Source organism: Pristis pectinata, chromosome 5 (genome assembly GCF_009764475.1).
Source record: "Pristis pectinata isolate sPriPec2 chromosome 5, sPriPec2.1.pri, whole genome shotgun sequence".
NCBI lineage: Eukaryota > Metazoa > Chordata > Chondrichthyes > Rhinopristiformes > Pristidae > Pristis > Pristis pectinata.
The window spans coordinates 88,206,621-88,221,585 of record NC_067409.1 but is presented as its reverse complement, the minus strand read 5'-3'; the positions used below and the strand labels follow the sequence as shown (position 1 = coordinate 88,221,585).

The following is a 14,965-nucleotide window of genomic DNA, read 5'->3' as shown; positions in this document are numbered from 1 at the left end:
TGCTCCAAATATGGCCTAGCCAAAGTTTCATGCAACCACAACATCGCTTCCCGATTTTTATACTCAACACTCCAGCCGATGAAGACAAGTATGCCATACACTTTCTTTATCATTCTATCTACTTGTGTTGCTGTGGGGACTAATACAAGAATATGAGGCTTCAATAATAGTACACACTGAACTTGCACCCCAAGATCCCTCTGTACATCAATGCTCCTAATGGTCCTGCCATTTATTGTATACTTTCCTCTTGCATTTGACCTCGCAAAGTGCAACATCTCACACTTGTCCAGATTAAGCTCCATCTGCCATTTCTCTGCCCAACTGGTCTATATCCTGCTGAATCCTTTCCTCACTATCTACAACTGCCAATTTCTGTAAACTTACTAATCAGCCCATCTACATTTTCATATTACAAACAACAGAGCTTCCAGCACTGATCCTTGTTGAACACAACTGGTCACAGACCTCCAATCAGAATATTACCCCTCCAACACTAACCTGTCTCTTCTATGGCCAAGCCAATTGTGAATCCAATCTACCAAATCTCAATGTGCCTTGTCAAAAGTTTTACAAAAGGCTTTGTATACAACATCACTGCCCTGCCCTCATCAATCATCTTCGTCGACTTCTCAAAAAACTCAGTCAAGTTGAGTCGGATAAGAGCTTTTATTCTATCATGTTCCAAAAGTAATGATGTCTAAAGACATTGGCTCATCACAAAACTAACTAAATTTTAAATTTTTTTGCAAATGGTTTCTTTTCATACATTCAGCCAGGAAGTACAGTGAGTTGTCTGCAGTGCACCGCCACTGAAGCCACACATTCTTTTATCAGTCCACAAACTATCTCACGCATCATGTGGTGTATAAATGTGAATGTGCAGCAAAGTAGTGGTTCCCATCATTTTTAAATGAAATCTCCACTTATTCACACTCCCTATAGTATGCATGCATCTTCTTGCGATTCTCCATTAACACCTGGATTGATCTTTGGCTGTCCTTGGGATTCTTGGGGATTGTATGTAGCTCCTTGGATGATGCAGCAAGCATTATTCTTACTTTCAGGGCAATTTCCAACTAAATGCTCTCAGTATTATTCAAGCTTCAAGGATCGCCTGTGATCTTTGGTACCCAACAGCCCACCCCCTTCTAACCAGCCATGAGGATCCTTCATCCCAAGTTGGGAACCACATACACTACAATGCACAAACAAGCCATTCTTCCATCAATGAACTTTTTTGAGTGTACTAATTTAACAAATCTATACTGAAGGGGGAAATACAGCAGAAAATATTGGAAACACTCATCAGATCAAGGGGTATCTGTGGAAAAAGAACATAACTACTATTTCAGGACTAAAGTTAGACAATGCATTCCAGAAAAAAAATGTAAGTAATCTGATAATATTTTGAATGAAAGCTTTGATTCCTAATATGGTTTTATCAGGTCAAAGATCCAATGTTTCCAAAACATTTCGTGACAAGTTTAAGCAATACCTGGAGAAAAATCAATCGATTAAAAATGAACAATAGTGGCCCGGGCATTTAAATTTGAATCGATAATTATGAGACAAATTCGCATTTTCATTAATTTCAGGTAATTATTATCTTTGGCTAATATTAAGGGAGGAAAATAAACTTTCATTTTTAAGTAGCGCCGTTCACTACGCCAAGGCGCGAGAATTTGCACACAATGGTTTCCAATATTACAACAATGTCTAGGCTTGAAAAGTATTTCCGTAGTTGCAAAGGACATTAACACTCCCTGTGGTCACGATAAATGCGTTCTCCCCCAAATTAAGACTTCGCCAGTTATTGACTGATTGCTTTAATTTGTGTTCGAAGTTCTCTATCCGAACACAATCAGAGTCCCCGAGAAAGTCTGTGAGTTGTCCCAAAGTTTAATGCTGCATGATTCATGTGGAAGTTTAGTAGTTCTACGATCTGATCTGTTCATCGCACTAATTCCTTTCAATTTGTGGCAGTCACTTTCCCGCTTCTCGCTGGCGTTTCCAGCGCCTTATCCTAACGGCCAGCAAGTGGAACCTGATGTCACGGAACAAACTCAGGCTCCGTCCGGCGTGAAGCTTACCGGGTTGAGTGCTGGACGGCGAAAGTCAGTAGTCGGCACTGCATTTTGTCGTGTACCACTTCCTGTCAAGGTAGGCTAACAAGCGATCGCAAATGAAAGTGATCAATGCCAGCACTCACAGGTTTAGCATTTGGAGCAAAGACAACAATCCATATCCTTGCATTCCCTCCTGGAACCCTGTCGATAGTGGCAGGTAGTATGTGTTGTTGAAATCGGATTTACTCCATTGTTTCCGTCCTCACTATTTTATGACTTTGTAGAGTTAAATGGGTTGTCACAATATCGATCAATACCGTTATCGAGTTTAATACCTGTTCCAATGTATTTTAAGATATAATTTTTTGCTGGGAAATAAAATGTAAACTAAAGTGTGGACGGTCTAATACAACTGACTGTGAGTACATGATGGTGTGAAGACTGGCAATTATTTGTCGAATATGTCTTTTCTTGCTCACACATATGATGCTTGCGACAGAATAAAAGCTGAAACAACTGGGCAATTCTGGAACAAGGAAGTGTTTTAAAAATATTTTCCCCTAACTGTGGCCTCCTTTTTATTATTGTTGATCAGGTTCTCAATCGCATCTGTGCCATTTCCTGTTAGTTTACTCTTGCCACTTCTTCCACCCACTGTGTTCCCCTTGTCCTCACCTTCCACCCTGTCAGACTTCACATCCAATGGACCAACCTCCAAAATTTCTCCCATCTTCAACGAGATGCACCCTACCACAACACATCTTCCCCTCCCCTTTCAGCATTCCACAGGTATTGTTCCCTCTGCATCTCCCTGGTTCACTCTTACATCTCCACTGACATCCTCTCCCTTTCTCCCAGCACCTTTACAATGCAATCACAGTAGGTCTAACTCTTAATCCCTTTTAACTTTTCCTTTCCCACCATCTGGGAACAGTTGTTCCACGTGATTCACTTGTACTTCTTACAACCCAGTGCACTGGATTTGTTGTTCATCATGTGGTCTTCTCTATATTGGAGAAAAATGCTGATTGGGTGATTGCTTTGTAAACACCTTTGTTCAGTCCACAAAGTTGACCTTCAGGTTCTAGTTGCCTTTCACTTTAATTCTCTGTCCTATTCCCACTCTAACCTCACTACCTTTGACCAAAGAAGCCCGTTGTAAGTTTCACGAGACCTTTACTTTCTATCTGGGCTGTTGCAGACCCCGGGGCTCAAAACTGAATTCATCAATTTCAAATAAACAGCCTTTCCAGTATGTGTTGGAACTATCCAGTTCTGATGAAAGTTATCCACATATAACATCAATTCATTTTTTCCTTTCCCAACACATGTTGCTTGACCCACTGGGCATTTCCATAATCCGCCTAGAGTCATACAGCTCAGAAACAGACCACATCATGTCCACACCAACCATTAGGCATCCATCTACATCAATCCCATTTTTCCTTCTTGCACCACGACTCCATCTCATCCTCCATCCCCAATCCATCCTTCTGCCACCCATCTACGCTCGGGGAAATGTTGAGTAGACAATTAATTGAGCACCCAGCATGTATTTGGATTGTGGGACGAAACCAGGGCACCTGGAGGAAATCCATGTGATAGCAGAGAGAATGTGCAAACTCCACACAGTCAGCACCTAAGGTCAGGATTAAACCTGGGTCTCTGGAACTTTGAGGGAACAGCGCTAGTTTCTGTGCATTTCCACCATCCTTTTGTTTTAAGATTTCCAACAACTGAAATATTCTGTATCTCACAGTTCCAGCACTTCTTTCTTTCCTTGGTCTTTTTTCATCTCTTTTTATTCATTCCTTTTCCAGACACCTCAGCTGCAAGCCTTTACCACATTCTTTCAGCCAGCACTACTGACATTTGCATCATTAAATATCTTTTCGTATCTACCCCATCACAGACATTTCTCTTGTCCTCTTCATTCCCTTCTTAGCAACTTTTCCCAGTTCTAATGAAAGGTCAAAAACATGAAACATTGACCTTTTTTTTCTCTTTGCAGATGCTGCATGTATCTGCTGAGTATTTCCAGCATTTTCTGTTTTGCACTTTGTTGCTTTTCCAGTGTTTGGACATAATTTTGTTTGTATCTTCTCATGGTGGGTGAGGGAGGGGAGCAATGGGTGAACTGTCATTGCATTCATTTAGGTGATTATGCTTTTTTATTACATTCATGGTGCTTAACTTGCTTTCTTTCCCCAGATTTCAGCCCATCTCTCAGGAGGAAATCTCTCACTGCTCTGTCATAGTTCAATGGACACAGTTAACAGGCTGTGCTAATTCTCAGAATAACTTTGTTGGCCTTTGAGATGGTTCAGCAGAATTCACTAAAATGATAATTTTATTCAGTTAAACATTGGAAATCAAAGCTATTTTCTTCAGTCCCTGCTACAAACCCTGTTGCCTCTACACTAATTCCATTCCTCTCTCCATCTCATCTAGTGTCAGGTTGGACTAGATTGTTCACATGTGCAGCTTGTAGGCTGAAATTCTGGCATCCTTAACCATGAAGCCTGTTTACTTCCTCTTCCATAATATCTACTGTCTGCATATCTAACTCAGACTTTGCTGCTAAAACTCCCATCCATATCTTTGTTACCTTCAGACATGAAATTTCCAAAGACTTAAGATCATTGAGATCTCTGTTAGTTATATCCCAACACAGGGACCTGTCCTTCATGGGCTCCTACACCAATAACACTGTGATTTTAAAATATTCTAACTCTGGTTCAAATGTGTCCATGGCCAGACTGCACCCTCCCTTTTACCTCCTTCAGTACCTTAATCCTCCTAATCTGTTTTTCTTTGCCCTTTCATTTCAACCCATTATGGTGGCCTTGCCTTTTGCAGGTCAGACCCTAAACTCAAGAATTCCCTTCCGGATTGTTTCTGCATCTCTATTTCTTCTCTTTCAAGGTATTCGTTAAAATATACTATATAGATTAGACCCTTTTGTTTTGGTGGGTATGGCCACAATTGACTAAATAGGCTCTTTCCATGCTATAATTCTAACACCTTTCCTAATATTTCCATCACTACTTTGCATTAATTCTGTCTGATTATGCTTATGTGAACACCTTGGAACATTTTACTAAGATAAAGCTTCTGTATAAATGCAAGTTAATGCTGATAACAAGAATAAAATATTAAATTATGAGGTTGCTTTGCACAGACCTTTATCTGAATTGATTGGGCTGAGGGATCTTCCAATGAGTTTTTCAAAATGATAAAATAATTTGCTTTTTATTCTTTGCTCTCTTCCATAATAACTGCAATTTTATTCTTTGTTCTTTCTCTCTTAACACCAGTTTTATTATTTCTTTCATTCTTTAAAATCACATAGCATGGAAACAGGCCCTTCAGCCCACTAAAACCACATTAATCATCAAGTTCCCATTCAAACTAATTCAATTTTTTTATTCTCCCTATTTCCCATCAACTCTCCCACATTCTACCCCTCACCTACATACTAAGCACAAATTACTGTGGCCAATTAACCTACCAATTTGCAGCTTTTGGGATGTAGGAGAGAACCAGAGCACCTGGAGGAAATCCGCCCTGTTACAGGGAGAATGTGCAAACTCCACTCTGGCAGTACCCAAGATCAGGATGAAACCTGGGTCGTTGGAGCTGTGGGGCAGCATCTCTACCAGCTGTGCCCTGTGCACCATAAGTCTTTCTCTCGCTGCATAAAGGTGTTGTGCTTTCCCTCTCCTACCAATGAATTGACACTTAAAAAGATCTGCCGAAAAAAAGGACAGAAACAGGCCATTCAATCCACATGGACTGTTCCAGTTTTTATACTCCACAAGCACTCTTCTCATTCTACCAACTTCGTTTCAACCATCTTATTGCATCTTCTTTGGCAGTCCCTCAGGATCAGGAATGACTTGCTTCCACGCTGGTTTTGTGCGTTATGAGGTGGCTAATGAGGCCTATGTGAGAACGTAGATCTTTCCACAGATCGGGCAGGATATGGCTGATGGGGTGGGCGGGTAGTTAGTTTACGTGGTGGTATCTTTCCATGCCTTTTTTTCATTCGCCCAGTTTGAAAGTATCTGTCATTTGCTCTTCCTATGTTGTTTGTTCTTTCTCTCTCCCTTCATCCCCCGCCCACAATTATTGCATTGTACAGCACAATAGTACTACCTGCTCTCTCTCTCTCTCCCTCTCTGATTTGTAGTAACGTCCTACATGTCCTCACGTTTCCTCTCCCCAGCGCAGGACCAAGCGGGAGGAGTTGAGCCGTCGGGCCCCGCCCTCCAGCTCCGTGACTGACAGGTCGGCAGCGTGACTGCGCAGTGAGGCCTGGTTTGAAAGAATGGCGTTGAAAGCGACGGAGGAGTGGGTGAGGCGCAGAGTGGCTTTGGAGGAGGAGCGGCTGGGTAAGGGCGAGGACGGCGCTGTTAGGGGCCGAGTGTTTTCGGTCTGGTTCAAGGGTGATTTGCAGACCCAGAGTGGGGGGATGGAGCTTGGCCTCTGCCCCTAAGCGACATCGGGTCAGGGTTCGTGGCTGTGATGCAAGGTTGGGATTAGAGTCCACGTCCTATCTTCACAAGGCATGAATGAAACACACCAGTCCTTTATTCTGCACAAAACACATGCATTACTGAGCATTGGTAAAAGTTCTCTTGCAACAACAATATCATTGCATCTTGCAGAGAAATCTGAAAGGTTGAATTAAACGCCCAGGTGTTGCCCTTAGTTGGCCTATGTTTTTATTTAAATATACGGTACTGAGTGCAGACCCATTACACGTACAACGACTTGGTATTTTTATTTTGGAATTTGCGATGTGTTAAAATAATCTGAAGCTGAGGTCTATGCTCATGCAAATATACCATGGATGCAGTGCTGTTGCTGCAAAATCAGTTTGGATTGAGGTGGTGAAGGGTTGTAATATGACTTGAGATGTTTGCATATGGGCTTGCATGCTGGCTGAATGAAGCTTTGAAAAATGCAGTCAGGGATAAAAGGCTGAGAACAGATACGATTCAGGTCTGTTTGATTTACGTGGTTCTTAAAATGAGCTTTTTCTTGAAGATTCTCCTTGAAACCAAGATGTCTCACCACGGTTTTGTCACCTGTATCACTATGTCGTTGATGTGGTACAGTGCTTGATATTTTTTGTAAACTTTGAGATATCTTAGTACATTAAAAGCACCACATTAATGCATGTTATTATATTCATGCCAGGACAGTGATTCAGTGTCAAATTTAGGATAGATATTGAAAAACAAATAAAAACCCTGCAGATTATGGAAATCCAAAATAAAATTAGAAAATGCCAGAAAATACTTAGTAGGTCAGGCAGCATCTGTACAGGGAGTAATAGAGTTAACATTTCAGGTTGATGACTTTTGCAACAGTAACCAAAAAGTGAAAAGATGTGGATTATGGAAATCTGAAATAGAAATAGGAAATGTTGGAACTAGATATGGCCTTGTAGATATGTTATATTGTTCCAAAAAGGTTGCCAGATGTGATCAGATACTGAAATTCCTTCTTAATTTGGACTGTTTTTAAGTTAATGCTCTTTCAGAATCTTGCGTCTTTAGGTTTCTGTATTTTTTAACCTGGTTTTGGCTTCCATATTTCCTTATGACATGGAAGGAAACTATTTCAGCCCTTTGAGTCCATGCCAGCTCACAGAGCAATCCTACTTTCCTTCTGACCTATTCTCTCCACAATCCTATCAACTCCCCCCAGAATGTACCATTCACCTGCACTCTGAGAACAATTTACAGAGGCTATTAAGCTACCAACCAGCACATTTTTGTGATGTGGGAGGTAACTAGAGCGCCCAGGGAAGTCCATGCCTTCACAGTAAACGTGCGAACTCTGTACAGGTAGTACCGGAGGTCAGGATTGTACCTGAGTTGCTGAAGCTAGTTGCTCCACCACGTGCTGCTGATCTGTATCTATTCCTTCAAAGTTTTATTGGAATTCCATCAAGACCGTGTTGGCATTTAAAAACATATTCAGACTCTCTTTCCACCACCTTTACCGGCAGTGAATTTCTGATTAAAATCTCTGCATTTAATTAAAAAATCCATGCATCTCCCTTACCTTTTTTAAAACTTTAAATCTATATCCCATTAAACTAATTGCTAATCGTAACAGCTTCCCTCAATTTAACTTATTATCACATCTCCTCTTAAATGTTTTTGCTCCAAGCAGAATAAGCCCAACATCTCTACTCTAACCTTGCAGCTGAAATCTCTGAGAGGAAGCCCGGCTGGAGGGCCAAAGTCAGTGGGATAAAATCTAAAAGTGTAAATTGGGGCAGCGGAAGAAGGGGTGGGGTGGGACCATGGAGCTGGGGTGGGTGAGTCAGATTGAATGTTGTATGGCATACTGGGATCCTAATTTTGAACAAAGCAGAGTTTATGGAAGGTGAGAGATGGAGGGCAGCAGGGAAACCATGAGAACTTGCACAAGATTATCAAAGTGACTGCACTGGCACCAGAGGGCCATTGTGGTTGATGCGGTGCTACTGATGGACACGACATGGACTTTGAGATTCTGTTCCAGGCATAAGCTTCAGAGTTTAGTATTGCACTGTATAAGTTAATTGTTAAACATATATAGCATATACTGGGTTGCAGGCTTTGGTGTGTTGGATTCTAAGGTCTGTGAAAGCAAACTTTATCAAGTTAAGAAAGTCAGAGGTGTTATTTAATGATGCAAATTAAAATGAAATGCTGATTTAGGAAAAAAGTCTATTTTGAAATGGAAAAGAGAACCAATATGAACACAGAAGTAACAAGGATTATATGAAGCCAGAAATAATAACTTGGAAATGGTTATTTTTGCTTATTCAAGGATCAAACCAATCACCATCAAAACTCTTCCTTATAAACAATTCGTATAAATTTGCCTAGACTATGCTGAGTAATGATAGCAACGTTTTGAATGTATACTAACATTCCCTGTGTAGCTGCCAGCAGCTGCAGGATTTTGTTGCATGCATGTGTAAATATGGGGATAAAAACAGAAATGCTGGAAGAACTCAGCCAGTCAAGCAGCGTCTGTGGAAAGAGAAAGCAGCCAATGTTGACCGTCCATTTCCCTCTACAGATGCTGGCTGAGTTTCTACAGCAGTTTGTTTTTTGCTCCAGATTCCAGCATCTGCAGTCTCGTGTCTCCAGCCAATGTTTCAGGTGAGTGAACCTTCCTCAGGACTGGGGAAAGAGTGGCAGGATTGCAATTTTCAAAGCAGAGCTTGGGGGGGGGGGGGGGGGGGGGGGGGGGGGGGGGGGGGGGGGGGGGGTGGGGGGGGGGGGGGGTGGAAGTGAGGTGTAAGACATAAAATTATGTGGAGCTAGGTTAAAACAGATCAGGTGATAAGGAGCCTGAGTACTAACAAGACATTTTAAAGAAACAGGATGAAAAAGGGACAAAAGTATGATGATGGGAAATGCTGCAAGAGCAGTTTACCTGAAATTGGAGAATTCACTGTTCATTCCAGAAGGTTGCAAAGCGCCTAGAGGGAAGATAAGATGTTGCTCTTCCAGTTTATTTTGGGCCTTACAATGGCAATGGAGGAAACCACAAACTGACAGGTTGGAAAGGGAGTGGGATTGAGAATGAAATTGGCAAACAACAGGCGGTTCGGGATCACCCCGCAAACTGAGCATAGGTGTTCTGCAAAGTGATCACTCAATCTCTGTTTAGTTTCTCCATTGAAGAGGAGCCCACATTGTGAATACTGAAAGCAGTAGAGTAGATTGGAAGAAGTGTAAGTGAATTGCTATTTCACCCGGAGTGATTGTTTGCTACCCTGGATAGTGGGAAGGGAAGAAGCGAATGGACAGGTGTTGCATCTCTGCCAGTTTCATGGGGATTTGCCATGGGACGAGGAATGGTGGGTGGAGACAGAAGAGTGAATCAGGGAGTGGTGAAGTTAGCAGGCCCTGCCAAATGGAGAAAGGGGAGAAGTGGGGAAGATGTGATAGGTGGTGGGATCATGTTGAAGTTGGCGGAAATTGTGCAGATTACAGCACGTTGAATACGAAGGCTGGTGGGCTGGAAGATGAGTACCATGGGACCTCTATCCTTGTTTTGTCCCAGGGAGAGGGGTGAGAGCCAGTGCGCAGGAAACGAAGTTGAGAGCTCCATCCACTATGGCAGAGGGGAAGCCATGTTTCTAGACAGGAAGGAAATTTCAAAGGCAGCGGAGCTGAAGGCCTCGTCATTGGAACAAATGCAACAGAAATTAAGAAATGGAAGAAAGAATGGTGTCTTTCAGGAGATAGGGTGAGGTGGTGTATAGTCAAGAAAACTGTGGGAGTCTATCTGCTTGTAATGGATATTAGTGGCTAGTTCTGTCTCCTTAGATGGAGATGGCAGGCTGAACTTCTCATGAAGTTCACTGTAGAAGAACCAGCAAGGTACTCAGGTGAATTGCTTTAAAAATTTTCTAAACAATTTAATGCCTGGTCCAAGGGGATTCTCAAATTTACTTTAATGGAAGATTATGGCTGTGAGGACTTCACCTAATTGTTGGGCAACTTAGGATGACTTTCAGATAATTATATTTGAGAAAACTTTTAAAAAAAATCTTTCCAATTTGTGTTCTGTGCAGTGCCCACTGAGTGCACTGTCAGTGGAGTGGTGCAAAAAATTAACTGTGAAAGAACTCAGTGGGTCAAGCAGCATCCGTGGAGGCAAAGTTCTGGTCGATGTTTTGTTCAGAAGTGATGCAGAGTCTTGGTGTGGGGTGGACTTTGGCAAGGCAAGAACAACAGTGCACCTTTATATTTTAGAATTCAAATATATATTGATTTCTATTGAGTGAGCTAATCAACATAGGAGGAGGAATAGCAGGGCAACTCAGACCTGTGAAAAGCACATCCTGTACATTGAAGGAAGTCCAGGAACTACTTGTGTCCTGGACAGCCGCAGGTGTAAGAAGCGTCGTCAGGTGGAGTAGATTGAGCAGCAGCTGGTGCCACCGCAATCCAACTGCAAGACTGAATGTTTTGTGGATTGCAGGTTTCAGGAAATAGTCACCTCCAGCTCAAGGGAGGGTGGTAGAGACTGTGTGACAGCCAGACCAGCAAAATAGAGCAGGTAGGCATGTAAGGAGGTCACTCCAGGTATCTTCATTTACCTGGCAGGAGAGAAACCCCTACTGTAAAGGCAGTTCTTTCAGGATGAGACTATTGAAGACAATGACAAAGGCGAAGATGAGGAGGATGAGAACTGTTTGAGATCTTCTGATAGTGTGGTAGTGCGATGAGAGCTTAACCCGCTGACGCAGAGATGGATCTTCATGCTGATCGGGGACCAATCTACTGCCTTTTTCCAGCAGCTATAACCTGCTCCTTCATGATGGCCATAATGACAAATCTGGCTGGAGGAGGAGGATTTAAAACGCTGTCAGGGTGACAGTAAGCAACTTGAGTGATGAGAACCCCATAAACTGTGATTTCTTCGTGAGGGAGGTTCTACTGGAATGCTGTAGGGTCGAGGCCCAGGATATTTACTGTCTCCAGGACTTCCCAGCTAATGGATATTTCAGTGTTACCTTTAAGAATGCTGCAGAATGGCAGAAACTGCTGCAAACTTTTGGGGAGAAGGGAAGTGAAGCGACAGTGCCACTGCAGATGGAATAGCCCACGCAGAGAGAACATATTATCACCATACACATGTTAAACCCATGTGTTTCCATTATAGATGCGCTTACTTTCTTGTCTGGATACATTGAGGGAGGAGGATACTGCATTAATAGGAGTGACTATTTGGGATTTGGATGAGCAAATGCCAAGTCATGCTTATGCTGAGAGTTGACGAAAAGGAACCAATCATCCACCTGCAGGTGTGCATGTAAGGAGGAATTTGTGGATGCATGGTGTATGCCAGACCACCCAGGGTGTGCTGTAACCTGGACATGTGGGAGCCCAGCGTAATGCAATCATCTGCAAAAACTGCAAAAAGGAAGGCCACCAGACCAAGGACTGTAAGGAGGCCCAATGCTGCCCCCTGTGTGGAGAAGCAGGCCATGCCCCAAACACACTTGTACTTATGCACAAGCAATACAAAGAGGGAGCTGGCAATATCACCTTGAGGAATGAGAACACCCCCTACCCTCGCCAAGACTCCAGCAGAGAATAAGATCAAGCAAAGTGAGGAAAGTCCGACTAGCTAAAGCTGTCAACCCTTGGCCTTTTTCCCCAGGAGATGGATCCAATGGAAAAGGTCCCACAGAGGAACAAGAATGGAATGGCAGGTGGTGAATAGGAAGAAAGGACAGCAGGCACCACCCAAGAGCCAAGGGGTTTCAGATAACAATGGAAGTGTGTTTCTTTTTTCTTTGTGTCCCTTCCATCTGGTCAGGCACGGTAGTGTAGCGGTTAGCGTAACACTTTACAGTGCCAGCGACCCGGGTTCAATTCCAGCCACTGTCAGTACGGAGTTTGTACGTTCTCCCCGTGTCTACGTGGGTTTCCTCCAGTTGTTCTGGTTTCCTCCCACATTCCAAAGACATACAGGTTAGGAAGTTGTGGGCATGCTATGTTGCTGCCGGAAGTGTGGCGATACTTGCGGGCTGCCCCCAGAACACTCTACGCAAAAGACACATTTCACTGTGTGTTTCGATGTACATGTGACTAATAAAGATATGTTGTTGCTTTCATTGGCCTGCATCATTGGCTCAGACAAATATCTGCAACCTCTCCCCATCTGAGGGTGAAGTCTTAATGGTGAGTCAATGGTGTGGCGGCATGGTAGTATAGCAGTTAGCATAATGCTATTACAGCACTAGCGGCCTTTGTTCAATTCCCGCCGCTGTCTGTAAAGGAGCTTGTACGTTCTCCCTGTGTGTCTGCGTGGGTTTCTTCCGGGTGCTCTGGTTTCCTCCCACATTCCAAAGACATACAGGTTAGGAGCTGTGGGCATATGTTGACGCCAGAAGAGTGGTGACGGTTGCGGGCTGCCGCCGGCACATTCTCAGTAACGCAAAAAGATGCATTTCCCTGTGTGTTTCGATGTATGTGTGACTCATAGATAGATAGATATTTATTTATGATGCAGGCCAATGAAAGCAACAAAATGGAAGGGACACAAAGAAAAAAGAAAAATACCATCCAGAAATCTGCAGGGGTAGTAATCAGCCTGTTGCACCCTAGCTCTGAGATTCTGGAAGCAGTACTGCACCCGATGTATCCTGGGAGACCAAGAATACCAGCTTAGCCCAGACACAAGACAGACTGATCTTCCCTCAGCAGCACCGCCAGCTTCACCGTAGGGGAGATCAGTGCCAGTACCTCAGCCAGAAAAGAGTGCAACGGTTTGTGAAAGATGTGGGCACAAGACAACTGACTGTGGCAATGTGACTTTGAACTTCAAAACTACAAACTATGGATGTGAAAATCACATTAATCAATGTTGTGCAGTGTGAAAAGCACTGCACAGTGTGTTGCCACCTTGGAATACCTGGCCAAGGTCAAGGCTGACGTGATGTTTTTGCCAGGGTGCGACCTACTGCAGCTCCACAACTGTTGGATGTCATTGTGGTGGTCCTCTGGGTTGTTAATATGTCGGGGGCAATGATTACCACGCTTCTTGCCTGGGTGTTATTGCTGTGGGGAGGCAACCTCGCAATCACCAAAGTCAAAGAGGTGGTTTGAGGGTGTCTCCTCATGGCAGATGTGATATACTGAAATACACTGCTCTGGCTAATCAAAGCGTACGCCCTGCAGAACGAGTGACTGGCTGTCCTCCAGCAGCTCTCACTGCTGCTCTCAATGTTCTAGCCAGTAACTTCAACTACATCATTGATGTGGCTGGACAATCTCGCAATGCCAACAGCAGACTGGATAGTACCTCCAGACTCCAAGAAACGGTAAAAGATGCAGAGCTGTGTAATGTTTTCAGTAACCCTGCAAGTGCAGCACCACAGCAATTCTCTTGGTCAAGACTAGACGGCTCAGCCCAGTCCCGGATAGACTTACAGTCCACGTCCAAGACACTTACAGTCAGATCCACTGTAATCATACTGGTGTTTCTGACCACTGCCTCTGTCAATCTGACTGTCACCTACAGGAAGACTAGAAGGCAGGCAGGGCACATGGAAGACAAACATCAAGCTGCTGATCTCAAAAAATGTCAAGGAACTGAAGAGGGATTATGTAGGTTGGAGAACTGTGAAGCTTGTCTTTGAATCCCCAGTGAACTGGTGGGAAGCAATTGAGAAGAGATTCTTCATCCTCAGGTTTCATAAAGCAAGACAGAGTCGGTGGGAATTGGGTCAGTTCCAGAAAAGCTTGCAGAAGCTGCTCCTTCTGGAGTCACTGGGGTTGAATGTGAAGGAGGAACCCCAAAGGTGAATAGCAGCAAGTTTTATTCTTTGCCTTGGAATCTTTCAACATCATCATCTGATCCAAAGTTCGTTCCATAGAGCAGGATGAGACACCAGTGTTACTTTCTAATGGTTCATGGGGTGCTCCATGATCCACAGCCTTAAGAAAGAGAAGGGCTCACCAACATTCTCAGAGCTGGTCATTTTGAGGAGCTGTAAATCTTTCTATGCTGGTCTGAACAATGGAAAGGCCACACACAACTGATGCCTCCTGGAACCTTCTGTCCTCTATCACTGATGTCTTAGACAACAGCATGCAGGAGAGTCTGGACCAACCACTAATGCTGGAGGAGATGACGACTAGCTCCATCCATTCTCTTGAGCTGAATGAACCTCCTGGAAATGACAGCTTACAGGGTGAGTTGTACTCTGTGGGACAGCATGGAAGCGTTGTACACTTCCAGCAGGACCCAGACCCACTGAAAGTGTACAACGCTGCACTTCTAGCTGGCAGCATGTCAGAATCTGTGTGGAAGGGCATCCTCATCCTTACCTACAAGCAGAGAGGGAAGAGGGAGAACAT

The 14,965-nt window shown here is 43.6% G+C and overlaps 1 protein-coding gene across 6 annotated transcripts in view; it reads left to right on the top strand.

Annotated features, from left to right (window-relative positions):
• The first annotated feature begins 689 nt into the window (after nt 1-689).
• cep72 (centrosomal protein 72) overlaps nt 690-14,965 on the top strand; it is a 133,133-nt gene continuing 118,857 nt past the window's right edge. For 5 of the 6 annotated variants that reach the window (XR_007956402.1, XM_052016695.1, XM_052016694.1 and 2 more), the window contains exons 1-2: nt 690-2,286; nt 6,298-6,463. Coding sequence is in view for 4 of the 6 variants with exons in the window: in XM_052016695.1 (XP_051872655.1) it covers nt 6,400-6,463 (64 nt within the window). In the remaining 2 variants the exon portion in view is untranslated. Of the gene's footprint in view, nt 2,287-6,297; nt 6,464-14,965 lie in introns of those variants that run through there. The other variant, XM_052016697.1, reaches the window with a different exon arrangement.